This window comes from Tachysurus fulvidraco, chromosome 13, assembly GCF_022655615.1.
Source record: "Tachysurus fulvidraco isolate hzauxx_2018 chromosome 13, HZAU_PFXX_2.0, whole genome shotgun sequence".
In the NCBI taxonomy this organism is placed as follows: Eukaryota; Metazoa; Chordata; class Actinopteri; order Siluriformes; family Bagridae; genus Tachysurus; species Tachysurus fulvidraco.
Window position 1 is genome coordinate 21,296,146 of NC_062530.1, and position 14,774 is coordinate 21,310,919.

The 14,774-nt window shown below is 41.1% G+C and overlaps 1 protein-coding gene and 1 long non-coding RNA gene across 2 annotated transcripts; one reads left to right on the forward strand and one right to left on the reverse strand.

Annotated features, from left to right (window-relative positions):
* Window positions 1-4,374: 4,374 nt before the first annotated feature.
* lrrc4.2 (leucine rich repeat containing 4.2) lies at window positions 4,375-10,589 on the reverse strand. The gene is made up of 3 exons (XM_027161364.2): window positions 10,388-10,589; window positions 9,323-10,253; window positions 4,375-9,192 (listed from the first exon to the last, which is right to left on the reverse strand). The coding sequence occupies exon 3, from the start codon at window positions 9,081-9,083 to the stop codon at window positions 7,134-7,136; it is 1,950 nt and encodes a 649-aa protein (XP_027017165.1). The 5' UTR covers window positions 9,084-9,192; window positions 9,323-10,253; window positions 10,388-10,589; the 3' UTR covers window positions 4,375-7,133.
* Window positions 10,590-13,956: 3,367 nt separating this feature from the next.
* LOC125146156 lies at window positions 13,957-14,472 on the forward strand. The gene is made up of 2 exons (XR_007144628.1): window positions 13,957-14,120; window positions 14,203-14,472. It is a non-coding gene; the product is annotated as an uncharacterized LOC125146156 (long non-coding RNA).
* Window positions 14,473-14,774: the final 302 nt, after the last annotated feature.

Here is a 14,774-nt window from a genome sequence, read left to right on the forward strand (position 1 = left end):
GGTGACGTCTGGAGCTGAGCGGCTGCAAGCGGCAGTGGTGTTGTAGCTTTGGTGGAGAGAAGGTGTGTATCGCTCTTCTCTCTGTTCACCGGTACTTTGTCATGTTTAACAGTGCTTGGTGTACGTGTATATTGTGTTTGCTCAAATTTAACCCACAAATTAGCAAAAATGAGCACGAAACAGACGTCGTTAGAAAGTTAGAAACTCTGCCGGTGTTCTGGATTAAAGTCATGGCGGAATACCCTGAGATTGCCACCACAGCACTTAAATCCCAATTGCCATTTCCGACATGCTATCTGTGTGAAGCGGGGTTTTCTGCAGTGATGGCAACCAAAACAAAACAACGGAATAAACTGGACATAAGCAACACACTTCGGGTGTCATTGTCTCCTATTACCCCAGATGGAACCGTCTCGTTGCAAAGAAACAAGCTCAGGGTTCTCATTGATTTAGCGTTGTAGTGAGTTAAAAAGGCATGATTAAATACAATTTATTTATTATTATTTTTATTTATTTATTTTAATTTAATTGTATAGCCGCCACCCCCCACCCCCCACCCCCAGCAGGCCGCGGTAAAATTATCAAACATTCACCGGTCCGCGACGAAAAAAAGGTTGGGGACCACTGTTCTAAACAGATGTCTTCTGAAATCCCACTGGTCCTGGACACTAAGCTGGTTAAAGAGCTGTACAACTTTAAAGCTTCTGTCCACCGATATAATATTTTATTTTACAATATATTTCTTTCTGAAAATGGTGTCTTTAAAACCTTACACTTTGTGATGTGCCATTAGAGACAACTGGGGCAAAACTTGCTGTCTCATTGCACTGAGGAATGTAAAAGATGTCAATAGAATGATCATAACTAATCTAATCGTAACTGAACGCAAGGAGTTCATTTGGTTAAGTTCTGCTTGACTGGATTCATCACAACATATTATTTACTGTACATATATACACCAAGCTGGCAATTTATTATTAGATATTCTTTCATAAAGACTAATTAACTAACATCCTGTACAAACTGATCATCATTTACAATCAAACTGTCTTCCCAGTTTTTTCCCTGGCTGCATAACATTTTAAAAAAGTTCAATCGTTCTAAATAGATCTGATTTTAATCTTGGCGTAGACATAGTAATATTAATCGTCTCCGTGTCATAACATGTCCTGCATAATCAGGGTATTATTTTTCTCTGAATATCCAGCTTAATGAGGTTATTGTGCAAAAAATGTTGCCACTGGTAACAAACAGTCAGACAGGCCCCAAGGATTCAATTACAAATTAATATGTGCAAAATGCTCTAACATTTATTTTTAGATAAATCATGGATATTGGGTTAACACCGCACTGACACTGCATCTCATTGCTTAGTGCTGGGCTGCTAAGGGAAATCATGTCATTCCCAGTCTGGCAGTCATGCATTAATGTTTATATTAATGTGAAAAGTGATGTTTCATTACAATGGTCAGTTTCATGGAATAGAATATTCTAATAGAATGACATTTTGTTGTTAATTATTGGGAATCAAGTAACGATCAAGTAGCTAATAAACTGAGAACTCACTGGGGCATTCGTTTTTAATTTAAAGACAGGAAAAATGTAATGCCCGTCATCTGCTATATGATTAAAAAAAAGGTTAACCTCAAAAAAAAAAAAAAAAAAAGGAAACTATTGTCGTTTTCCCCAATGCAAAAAAAAAGCAGTTTTCTCATTGGGGACAGTGAATGTCAAAATATATTCCTGTCCTTCTGAGGACACTCTGTCTCCCCCCCCCCCTCTCTCTCTCTCTCTCTCTCTCTCTCACCTACAAGCAATGCCTAAATTCATATAAATTCATAATAAATGCCTAATTCAGCTGAGGTTCAAATGTAAAAAAAAAAAAAAAAAAGGTAAGAAAGAAAGAAAGAAATCCATAAATAAATCTCCTTGTGATTAGAGTCATTTTACAAAGGTCTGCAGTGAACAGTTTTGATGCCACAAATCTGAAATGATGCAATGCTATATTACTCAAACTGTTAGTCAATATCAAACAAACCTGGTGCCTTAGCTATTAAAACCTGATCTACTTTAGAGTCCTGATTTTGTCCACACGATGTTCACTTGTGAGCAAGCGCTGACGTGTAAAATTAGGACATCTCATATGGCTGGTCTCTAGTGTAGCACATAATGTAATACCTGCACCAAGTGAAAACTGCTAGAACCACATCACATAAAATTAAACATGTTTCAGTTGCTTTAAAATAAAATTCGAAAGACATTTTCATTTGTCTTGTCTGTCAGAGCACATGGCTCCATCCTTTCAAACTGCTCGGGTTCTGCATTAAATCCCAAAAGCTTAAATTTGGTTTTTTGGTTGCTGGTGGCTTGTATGAAAAAGAAATAGAAAGGGAATAACATCGGTATGTTTTCTGAAAAAAAAAAATAAAAACATCTCTGTTAGACAAATATGGAGAAAAATGATCACAAAGCTAGTCTGGATTTCTCCTTGAACAGAAAATTGGGTGTGATATATATCACTCGCTCTAGAAAGACTTCAACCCATTCATGGAAATTTCCTACTATACTTATTGACTGTAAATTGTTTTGACATGCTATCAGTCCCAGTACTTTTGACTGGCAATAAAGCAAAACAAATTATATTAATAAAACAGAATTACAGCACTTAATTTAATTTACTTATTACATACATTGAGCTTCAGTAATACCGGCCATGATGAGTTCTTAGCCAATCATATGAATCCTTTTCAAGGCTTATTAAATTAATAAACTTCAATCATAAGGAACCGATATACTTCCTAATGGTCACACCAATGTATCATGCATATTTGAGTGTCACTAAAATGACAATATGGAGCTCTGAGTAGGACTGAATAAAACATGAGATGTCCTATTTTTGTATTTTACCTACAGTATGTCTCTGTCAGTCACCAGTTCTTGGAACATATCAAATCAGATGGCTGTTCTGGCCAAGATGGCGGTCAGAGCATCCACACCAAATAGAGAAAAAGACCACCCCGGCCCGACCAAGACACTTCATTAACTGATAAACATCTGATGTGTGCTCCTCTCCACCTTACTCCATCTCGCTCCTCATGATTATCTATCAGACTGCAGAAAACCAACATATCAGGCTGCAAAAGAAAGAAGAAAAAGCAATTCTCGAATCTGTCAGGATAATTGTGCCAGTGATAAGTTTCCCATGGAGAGGCCATCAAATAGTAGCCTCCTTTCTCAGCACGCACATCCTTAACGTGAGCCCCTTGCTGCAGTAGTGTTGACATGGAAAGTCAATGATGGTAAGTCAATTAGCATCATAAAAAAAGGAGAGGAAGAATGCAAGCAAAAAGATAAGCCTAATGACACAAGCTGATGTCGCATAGGACAATAGAAGCACAAGCGCACAGACTATGCCCATTAAAGATCTGACAGAACCGTCAAATTAAGCCTATTCGCAACCAAATTAGAATCTCTGTTCATGTGCTATTGCATTTCGGGTCCACTTCACCTTTTTGTGTATGACATGCATTATAATGATGAGTGTCAAAAGCGTGCAGACGCTCGCCGTGCCATCTAGAACGGATAGTTCCTGTTGAGCTTAAAAGGGAAGGATGGCACGAGGCAAACACCATGTTGTTGTGTGAAAGCTACAAGCACATGTCACTCAAACATTTAGGCTCTGTGCAAGACACTACAGGGAAAAAAAAATGACAGTTTTGGTCATGGGAAGCATTTTGCAGGTTGCTTGGATTAAGTCAAACATCTGTAGTAATAAAAATAGAAATAGAAATGTGCATCCATCACTTCAGCTATTTCCATCCTATTAACATGGAAGAGGGATTAAGCTCCGCCTTCTCAGCCATGCCAATCATTGCGTGTCATATATTTCTGAAGAGCTTGCATGCTAATGTATACAGTGTGTGTGTGTGTGTGTTATTAGAATTAAATCACGGTTACCAGAGTGCAAAAACAAACTACATTGCTTTGTTTAGTTTTATATTAAGAATCTAAGATGACCTGCATTCATGACATTTGAAATTTTCATTCCAGTCTCTAATCACAAGAATACTTCAGGGCAGTTTCTTATAATAGGCATCGCTGTTGGATTTACATTAGATTGTAGTCTCAAAAGTGGTTCACGGTGCATGGAATATTCTTAATAAACAATAAATAAATGATTTTTCCAACAAACCATTATCTAAAAGGCTTTTGTATTAGCTTGCGAGCAGCTTCACAGAGAAATAACGATTTAATTTAAACAGCGTAAAACAATATTCACCAATGAACCTGCAACAAAACTTTTTTTTTTACACTATTCAGCTGCAGTGTCTTACTTTAAATTGAAATGAACTGTCCAGTCAAAAAAAAAAAAAACAAAAGAAAAAAAAACTTCCTGCCACTTGATTTTATTGATTTTAGAAAGTCAAATGGACTTATGCAGAACGAATCCTGGTGATATTACAAATTAAATTTACAAGCCTCATCAGCCACAGACACTATGCTGCACCATTTTCTTGTAAATAAATGTAAAAACTGCAAAGCTGGCTAATTAGCCTGGTGTGTAGCTGTTTGTGCGTGATGTGTGTGATGCAGCACTATGTAAGGGGTGTGAATGCTATGGCGTGAGTATCCTGAGAGGGCAGTAAATTGCTGTGTGTGTGCGTGTGTGTGTGTGTGTGTGTGTGTGTGTGTGTGTGTGTGTGTGTGTGTGTGTGTGTGTGTGTGTGTGTGTGTGTGTGTGTGTGTGTGTGTGTGTGTGTGTGTGTGTGTGTGTGTGTGTGTGTGTGTGTGTGTGTGTGCTAATGTTGGGTTACTGCAGCTCAGCTTTGGAAGACATTCTGCCCCTGATTACAGACTGCACCCTCTCCTCTTTCCCATCCATGCTAAAAATGTACAGCATAATAGCACTTTAGCACCCATTCAAGCCTAAAACAGACTCTATGTTGCATGGCATCAGAAGAAATGTTTTAATATTCGGCATATACAGAGAGTCAACATAGAATGTTGTAAAGAATCTGCCTGAAATGCCGAGGCAGCATAATATGAACGTAAGCCACTGTAATCATATTAAAGGTCACTCACTAAAGGAAAAAACAAAGAAACAAAACAAAACAAAACAAACAAACAAACAAACAAAAAAATAGCCCAGGGAGGCATTCAAAATGTTCTAGAGCAATAGAAGTTTCGCTGTTCAAAAAAAATAATTAAAAAAATGCATTGTTGAGTTTACAAGACTACACTGTAAAAGGGAGTCATAAAACGGCACTGAATGTCATTCACATACACTTTCTTGATGTAACACACACATGCACTCCATACCTAATTTTCTATGTGCACAGGTGAACAAGATCAATAATGGATGATATTAAAAGCCGCACTTAACCTTATTAGTCCAGTGCTTCAAATGGAGTTGTGTTACCTGAGCTCTAAGTGCCATAATGACGGGGGGAATAGGATCCTAGCAAAAGTCTGCCTATTGCATTGTATTTGTCGTGTCAGAAAAGCAGACTACCTTTTTATTTATGTCATTGCTGCACCTTTGTGTCATGAACATAATATTTACTCTTAATAGACGGGACCATATGCTATCTGCGTATTGGCAAAGATTCAAATCTACCCAACAAGCCGTTTTGCCAAAAAAGTAGGAGAAGCAAAATGTGCCATGAAAATTCTGTGCACTGGACCTGCAGATGCAAATCTGGCGCATTCCCAAAAATGATATCTGACAGAGAAGGGTTAGTCTTTCCATTACAATTCTCAAACTTCTACCACTGCGTACAAAATCGGGGAAAAAAGGCAAGAGCAAAGAGTTATCTTTAGAGAAATACAAACCAAATGTTTTATTGTTGGAACCTCTGAAGACTCCTCATAAAAATACTGTTGCTTGAAATAAGGACAAATGAAATTCACTGTTTGAATGATCACCATTGAGGACAGCCTAAAAGTCACACATTCCTTTGTATACCCTTTCTTGATTAAGAAAAAAAAAATAGATATACTGTAAGCAGTCATGATAATGTTAACAGCTCGCAACAAACCATCGTGACATTGCAACGATCTCTGCAGTGTTGCAAATAAACATCCTGTTCAGCCCTTACACTACTAATCTGAGGCAACTGTTGTAACATTTTTAACTATATTTTAGCCCTAAAAGCCGCGCAAGTCTTAACAAAGCATTTGGGATCTTTAAAAGAATTTGGACCAGTTACAGAGAGGATAATGGTCAGAGCTACTGTTGGTAAATTTGTCAAATCCCCTTAAAAGAAAAAAAAAACTCTAAAGAGGCTTAAGGGGAATTAAAGGGGGGGGCAGGAATCAGATCACCTCGCTGCTTCTTGCTGAGACACAGGTTCAATACAAAACAAAACAAACTGCATAGAAAAATCCCCAGTAGTGAATGAAGAATCAATGTTGATTTGTATCCAGGAACACTTATGAAAACACTGTAGGTGTTTGTTCAGCACTGGGGATTCTCCTTAAATATGAAGTTAAACTGCAAAAGCACTCACTGAAAAAAGCACATAAGAGACCAAAACCATTTGGCTGATAGCTACTGAGACTCAGCAGACTCAGGAGAACTTTTTTCCTTTTTTGTGTTTTTTTTTTTCCTTTTCTTTTCTTTTTTTTTTTTTTTTTTTTTAATGTCTTGCGTTGTTTTGTCATAGAATTCTTCAACCCAAATTTCATGTATAACATTTGGCACATTACAAATTCTTGGTGCTCTTACAAGAGAAACTTGTAAATATTATTTTGGGGACAGTTATGTAGAAATGTTACTGGATTATATCTAGCATGGTCTAAAAACCACAGACTTCTCAAACAAATCTGTTTCGCATCTGCAGTGTAATGTCATTATCTTCGTTATTCCGTCTTAAATAGAAGTTACACATTAGAAAATAGTTTTAAATTCATTTTTTCTTTTTTTTATATATAATCTGCTTCTCTTATCACCCCATAATGGATTAATTTATATATTTATATTCATATATTTATATATAAGCATGTACAAGAAAAACAGTCTCATTTTTGCACTGGGTACAAAAGTAATCGCTGTCTTTCCTTTGTGCATTCTATTGCATGTTTTCATGAGGAACAGAAAAAAAGGGTACAAGGAGGAGAAGGTTATGGGAATGTTAGATCTGGGTTTCCTGTACCTTCTCCTTGGTGTGAGTTTTAATCAAGTAGGGTTCCGGGATGGTGCTGATGGTTGTGGGCCGAGGGCGATGTAGAGAATTACTAATGCTGTTCTCTGTCCAGGGAGCAGAGTGTGCTGGTTTGTAGGTGCTGTAGCCTGACTTGTAGGTGTTGTTACGATCTCTTAGACCTGGTAGCACCATCCCACCCTCTCCTGGTAAAGTTGTTCCCGATGTGGTAGGAGGAACGTTCCCCTCCATTTGGATGATCTCTAAAGTCCTGGCATCTGCCACCGTGCTCCTCTGTTGGTGTCGTTTACGGAGCTTGTAGAACGCAATTAGCATGATCGCAGCGAGCAGCGTGACGGCAACAAAGCAGCCAATGATGATCTTTGTAGTCTTCATCACTTCGTCTAAGCTGGCAGAAGGGCGCACTGTTCCTCGGATAGTTGGCACACTAACCTGTCTTGGTGTCTGCAGTAGCACAGTTGGAGTTGAGATAAACACAGGCTGGAAGACGGAGGGTGAAGCCGTGACCGTCTTCGGTTTAATCACCTCCTCTGATGTCGTCCCAACTATTTCCACAGTGACTGTGGTAAAATAGCTTAGGTGCTCAGAGGTGTTGAGCTCGGCTGCACTCACATTCAGGTAAGCTGATGCATTGGAGTTTCCAGCCATGTTTGTCACCATGCACGTGTACACACCTGTGTCAGATGGCAGAACATTGGAAAAATTTAGAGTTCCATCATTGAGAACGTATATCCTTGGGTGATTGGAGCCATGGGTCAGAACTGTTCCATTGGGTAGAAGCCATCTGACAGATGACATGGGAGCTGTGCGACACCTGAACTCAGCCACTCGCTCTGCAGATATGTTAAGGTCCCGTGGAGCATCCAGGATAAAAGGAGCAGAGCACTGAAACGTAGTCTGGTCCACCTCCACTAGGTAGCGTCCTCGCAGATGGGCTGGGCTATGACAGCGGCCACAACACGTGGAGTTGGTAGGGATGTACTCTCTTAGCCACCAAGCCAGCCACACCACGTCACAGTCACACCGCCATGGGTTATGGTGCAAGTGCAGCTCTACCAGGTAACTCAAGGGTGCAAAAAGGTCATGGGGCAAAGAGCTAATGTTATTATGGGCCAGGTTGAGTTCAACCAAGGCTGTGACATCATCAAATGCATTTCTCTCCATGGTGGTGATTTTGGAGTTCATAATCCAGAGCTTTTTTAGGGATTTCAGACCCCTAAAGGATCCAGGTTTGATGTCCGGAAAGTAGTTTTCTGACATCTCTAGTTCCTCCAGCCCCACCAATGGGGTGAGCACAGGCATCTCCCGCAGATTACACATTCCAAGGTTTAGGTATTTCAAGTTGTATAATCCTTCGAAAGCACCCTCCGAGATATACTCCAGTTTTTTCAGTTCTCCTAAATCCAGCCGCATGAGAGAGGGGACACGGTTGAATGCATAAGATGGTATGCTTTCAATAGGGTTGCTCCTGAGCCATAATTCCCGCAGCTTAGACAAGTACTCAAAAGCACCACTTGGGATTACAGTCAACCGGTTGTCAAAGAGCTCCAGGGTGTTAAGATTGGTGAGACCATTGAAGGCCCCCACCTCAATCTGCCGGATGGAGTTCCTGCCAAGCTGCAGCACTTCCAGATGGTGGAGGTGTCGAAAGGTGTCAGCATGGATTACCTCAATGCTGTTCTCCATGAGGTTGAGGTGCCGTGTATTAGTGGGAATGCCAGGGGGCACTCGAACCAGGCCACGCCTGGTACACACCACCTTGCTGAACTGGTTACTGCAGGAGCATACAGCTGGGCAGTTCTGCGGTCCGGTGGGGGTGGCGCACACACTCCACACTCGCACCATGAGGTAGACTGCACAGAGCAGGGCTGCGTTCCAGTGCACAGTTACCTGCCACAAGAGACTCATGATGTGGCGCATTCATAATTCAACATCATGTGGGGATTCGGCTCGGGAACGGAGAACAGTGGCCCTACCCTGGCTTGAGCAAGACACTGCTTCTGTTTTCCATTGACAGTGCAGTATGGTACTATGTTATACCCATTAAAGAGAGAGACAGAGAGAGGGGAGGGGAAGAGACATGGCGAATGATTATAAAGATAAAGAAAACCAGTGAAATATGAAAGTAGAAGGAAGAAGTTTATATACAATATACTTACATCATTAGTTCTCCGTTGAATGTCCCTTTTTAATTTGCATAACACTGACAATGTTCAATTAGATCAGTACAACATTTTTCAAAAGAAAGTAAACTGGACTGTGAATAGATGTGCCAAAATGGCTCCTTTGAATTTCAGAGGAATGCAACGTTTAAATGAACTGATTCAAGAGGTAAGGCCCATTGAGCTAAGCAGGTGCACGGATCCAGTCAGATTGTAAAAGATCTCCTCTCAGCTCCCCCATTGATTGTCCTTGGAAGCCGACGCTGCATACAGCTGAACATTTTTCACAAGACTCCATTTCCAAACTGCAAGTAGCGCAGAAAAAGAAGAAGAAAAAGCAATAGTGTTGGGACTGGTATCCCAAGTCTTTTAAAGATATTCCTTCCTGCCTGTTATAGACTAACACGCTGTTGTTCATCCCCCGTCGACACTTGTCCTGTCGATTAGCAGTTCTCTGACGAATACAAAAAACGCCAACGGACGCACATTGCGGTCATTCCGTCTTGCTTTTTTCAACTCGCTGTTCTCCTGCTCGTTGCCGTAGCAGCTGCAGACTGCCGCGTGCACAGTTAGCAATAATCCGTCAGTTTCTCTGGAGGGGGGCTCGGGGGTGGTGGTGCGCAAGCAGGAAGGGGGAGGAAGGGGGGCAACAGCATCGCAGCAGTGAAGCTCTCTCTAGCGATTGTGTGTTCTTGCTCTCTCTCTCTTTCTCATGCTCTCTCTCACTCACTCACTTCAGTGTCAGAAAAAGGAGGAATTGATCTTGCTGTGTGACATGCTGTCGATTTCAGAGCGCTCGTCTTGAATAGGATTCCGTACTTCTTCTCCCCGGTAAAGATCTTGCAGTATTCTTTTATTCCTGCTTCTTGAGGTAGTAAGTTGTGGCAGTTTGCCTGCTCTGCTTGTGAGCTGTGGACTGCCTGGCGGTCTGCAGAAGAGAGAGAGAAAGAGAGAGTGAGTGAGTGAGAGTGAGACGGAGAGAGAGATTCACGCACACACATGCACCCGGAGGAGAAGACAGTGTCCAACGGCAGCGACAGTGGTGGCAGCAGCGGTCCTCACCGTATCCCCAGCATTCAGGATCCTCTTGCGCTTTTTCCCTTTATGTGACAGGGTTGCAGGCAGTCAAACCTCTGTGTTCTACCTCCTCCTTTTGTCCTTCAATGGAAACGTGAATGTACTGCTGACGCATCCCGCTCAGAGCAGTGCACTGGTTTGATGCAGTGTTCCTGTGTATTAACACATCCACCCCCTCCTCTCTTTCTTCTGTGCTCTGCCTCTCTCTCTCTCTCTCTCTCTCTCTCTCTCTCTCTCTCTCTCTCTCTCTCTCTCTCTCTCTCTCTCTCTCTTGCGGACATTGGTGAGTCTTTGCACTCTCCAACTCTTGCTTTCTTACTCTTTGTTCTTGTTGTGCCTCTTTAGCTTTTTTAAAATATATACTATTATTTTTTTCAATATACATATTTTGCTTTTCTTTTTTAATTTTTCAGTTTCTGTCTTTATCACATACACTCACACATACATACAGTACACACACCCACACACTGCTCACTCGCTTGCTCTCTCTCTCTCTCTCTCTCTCTCTCTCTCTCTCTCTCTCTCTCTCTCGCTCTCTCTCGCTCTCTCTCTCTCTAACATACATCCTCATTCTCCTTCTGTAGTAAGCCCTATTGGGACTGCATTGACTAAGATAAAACAACACTACTGCAATGGGGGCTCATCTAACACCCCCACCCGCTCTCACTCCCCTAACCCCCCGGAGAGGCTTTCCAAACCATTAAATGTAACATGGAAATGGGAGGACTGTCTTTTCACAAATATCCTGCAGTAATATAGGTTAAAGAAAAATAATAGCATTTAAATTACACCGAATCTAATCAATCACTTACACTGAAATGACCCAAAATAAACGCAAACCATTTAATGGATTTCATAACCCCTTTTACACACACATCCACAAGGACCCGAGCACACGAGTACACGAGCTACATGCTTCAAATGTCTGTGGGGTCGGCCGTTCTGCCGAAAAGACTACAGGAATCGTACTTGTCCTTTAAGGTAAATTCAAGAGGTTATAATAAATGTTATGAAAAGAAGCAGCAGCTAGAGATAGAGAGAAAAAGGCAGAGGAGACACGAAACAGCTCATCTCACAGGATTAGATGGCATTTGAATGTAGATGTGGAGTTTTTTCGCTTCCTTGTTTTTTCCATGCTATAGTTAATGGTTTCTTTCTCCCTCACCTTCTCTCTCTGTTCGAAGGCACTGTTTTGCGAATCAAGCAGAGAAACGCACTGTACAGTTGAGTATGTTGTGCAAAACGTTTCGTATGTTGAAAATTGCTTTTATAGTATGTCTCTAATTTGAATAGCGTTAATTTAGGAGCTTTGTTAAAATGTACTATTTTCATTTATCTTTCACATTTGTTGTCATGGTGACTCGTTTCTCATGTAAAGGGCCGATAATTTATTAATTAATTAATTCACGTTTGTTGATCTAACCTTAAACTTCAAACCGCTTTCAGCTCTTGATCCTACTTCTGCATACCTTGATGACAATTTCAGATGATGATAAACTGGCCAGTTGGCCCTCTGTCCCCTGTTCCTGCGTTATGTTCAGTGTTACTAAGTGCATAGTGACATTACCCAAGAGACACCATGCAGTCTAAGAGGTCCAAACACTTCAAGAACCCAGCTGAGTTGATCTGTATCCACTCCTGCACAGTTATACTGTATACAGTCCTGCATGTGGAACATACTTAGGTATTATGTTAATGTATTATTGTGTAAACCTTTTAAATGTCCATTGATTAACTCTATAATACAGGATTTAAACAACTGAGTTGAACTACAAGTTTGTTTTACACTGCACTGTTTTGTCGTGCTCCATTTGTAACAACCAGCCAATTGACCTGATGGATCACCAGAGAGACTTTGCACAAGTGTTGCCTTCTCTTCGCTGAACTAACAGGACAAAATGGTTCTTTGTAAAGAGTATTAAGCTACTAATTGTCCCTTTCAAGTTAAAGAGATACTTAGGGCACTTTAGCCAGGAGCCAGTGGCTGGGCAGGCTTCATGCATTAAGAATCTGTATAAATTAGCACAGCTGGGGTCTAAGACGGTGTAAGGCGATTGGTTTAGCCTCCAGTTTAATGGTCCAGCAGTGAAGGTAATTGATATCCCTGTTGCCAGTTCTAGTGCTAATGTCATTATAGAGGTCATATGCGTGAAAAGGTCAAAGGGATAAACATTCAGTCTTATAGAGACAACACATTTCTGCACTTGCGTTTCTACACCAGATGGAAACCACATTGAAAGATTATGCGGAAAGAGCTGTGATTTGCTAATGTAGCATATAATATATAAAGATCCACACGGAAGGACATTACAGTCATTGATTATAACGCCAAAGGTATTAACAGGATCGTTTGTGGTTTATAGTATGAAGCTATGATTTTCTGCACAACAAACCAGGATATGTGCCGCTGAAATGTTAGATCTGCTAAAAAGCCAATGACCCTAATGGCTGTATTTGGTGATCAAGGTCTCTTTGCGGTTTTTAGACAGTATGTGTGGGGTCTGTGCTCAAGAGTCCGATTCGGTTTGTTGACCTGGTTTGTGGGTGGCGAATGAGTGCACCCTAGGGGGTGGAAGATGGAGGACAGTGAAAGAGTGAAATGGCCTGTGTCAATACTGCACTTTTCCCTGGCCTACATCCCCTGGTCCTCTGGCTGCGCAGATTAAATTTGTGGCACCCCGTGACCTAGTTTCAGGGCTGCTGTGTTTAGCGGTCACAGTGAAGGGTGTTAGTGAGACACAGTAGGCTGCAGGGGAAACAGTGACGCTAGAAAAGTCAGCAGAGTTGAGATAACAGTTTCAGCGCTCCGTAGTATTTCATGCTAGTCCACTAATACGCCCTTCATTACTATGATTACTGCAGAGTGCTAATCATAATGCATGTTCCGTATTACAGTAAAGGAGTGTGATTAGGTAATCAAGGAGAGACATCGAGTGAATGTATGAGAGAGAAAGAGACTTGGGATTGGGATCCTCTATGCTTAGCGTTGCATATTAGCAAAATGCTGCTCTTAGGCTTTTGGGCTCTCCTGGATCGATGGAGCCTTTAATAACGAAGCCCTATTATTTGAGAATTTTTGGGGGGAGGGTTTGATTTAGTAGCTGTCTGATCTTGCTTGCCCTCATCGACCCTCATCATTGTACAGTGTACTGAAGTGGAAGTTGGAAAGGTGAGACTCGGCTGATGCTCTTCCTTCTGCCCTCTGATCAGACCTGTCTGTTTTATAATGAGCTACAAAGGTCTCAGACAAAACAGTGAAAGCTTTTCCGGTTAATCTTGGAAAATTACAGGAGCGTTTACGCATCCATTTTTTAGTTCTTAATGAGATAAACATATTAGTGTTGAGTAGGGAACCCTTGTTAATTAGCTATCTGTCATGTTTGGTTGTTTGGTCTCATTGTTCCTCATCGGGCTCCAAATCCGGCACGGACTTTACAGCTCTCGCTCTCACCTGAACATTGGCACAGCTGTTTACTGTTTAGCTTCAATTTAATCAGTGTATACAAATAGCTCATTCATCTCTGTTCTTTGCAAGCGTTTGACATCTTGTAATCCTGAGTGTTTGTGACTGCTGAGTGTTTGTGACTTTGTGACTGCTTTCTTAATTTTGGTCTTGAGCTTTCTTTCTTTGATCATATGCCAATAAGCCAGCTCTTCTCTGTCATACACCAGATACCAAACGCACCATGTGTCACGGGGCAGCGGAATACGCTCCCAGGTAAGTGCTATCTGCCCTTGTCTGTATACACTACATGCACTCACAGACACCCATGATTGGTTAATGTTGCTATGATTGACAGGGCAAGAAGAGTATGCCAGCTGTCCAATCCAGAAATCTCAGGCAATTTTGCTCTCTGGTGTAGATATCAAGCGACGGGTGGCTTCATCAGGACCGAAACCTGCAATCTCCTGATGATAGGGCAAACACCTTTCTAATTGCACCAGTGTTTTTGATCCTGATTGCCTATATTGCACTGTTTGTCTAATCATTTGAACTTTGCCTATCCTTTGACCGCAGTTCTTACTGCTGATTTAATTTGAATAAAGGTTAAAGGAGATATTAAAATCCACCTGCCACCAATTTGTGACGGAATCATTCTGCATGAGTTTGTCAATTATTTAGCAGAATATACTTTCTGTTTCTTTGCCGAGACCTGTCTCATTTTTTGCTTTTCTATCTGAGGGCTAAACACTGGCTTATTATATTTACGGTCCTTATTTTCACTGTGATTGATTTTGCATGTCAGAACGAATGCTTCCTTCTCTGTTCAATATTTGTGCTTTGGTTTTTCTTTGGTTGTTCTTCTCCTTTGTAGACTAATGAACTTAATTATTTGTTGACCTCCACTGGCATTTTGCCATCTAATACAGA

Bases quoted from the DNA above. Each gene is read 5' to 3' on its own strand.
- lrrc4.2 (XM_027161364.2), bottom strand. From the start codon at position 9,083: ATGCGCCACATCATGAGTCTCTTGTGGCAGGTAACTGTGCACTGGAAC.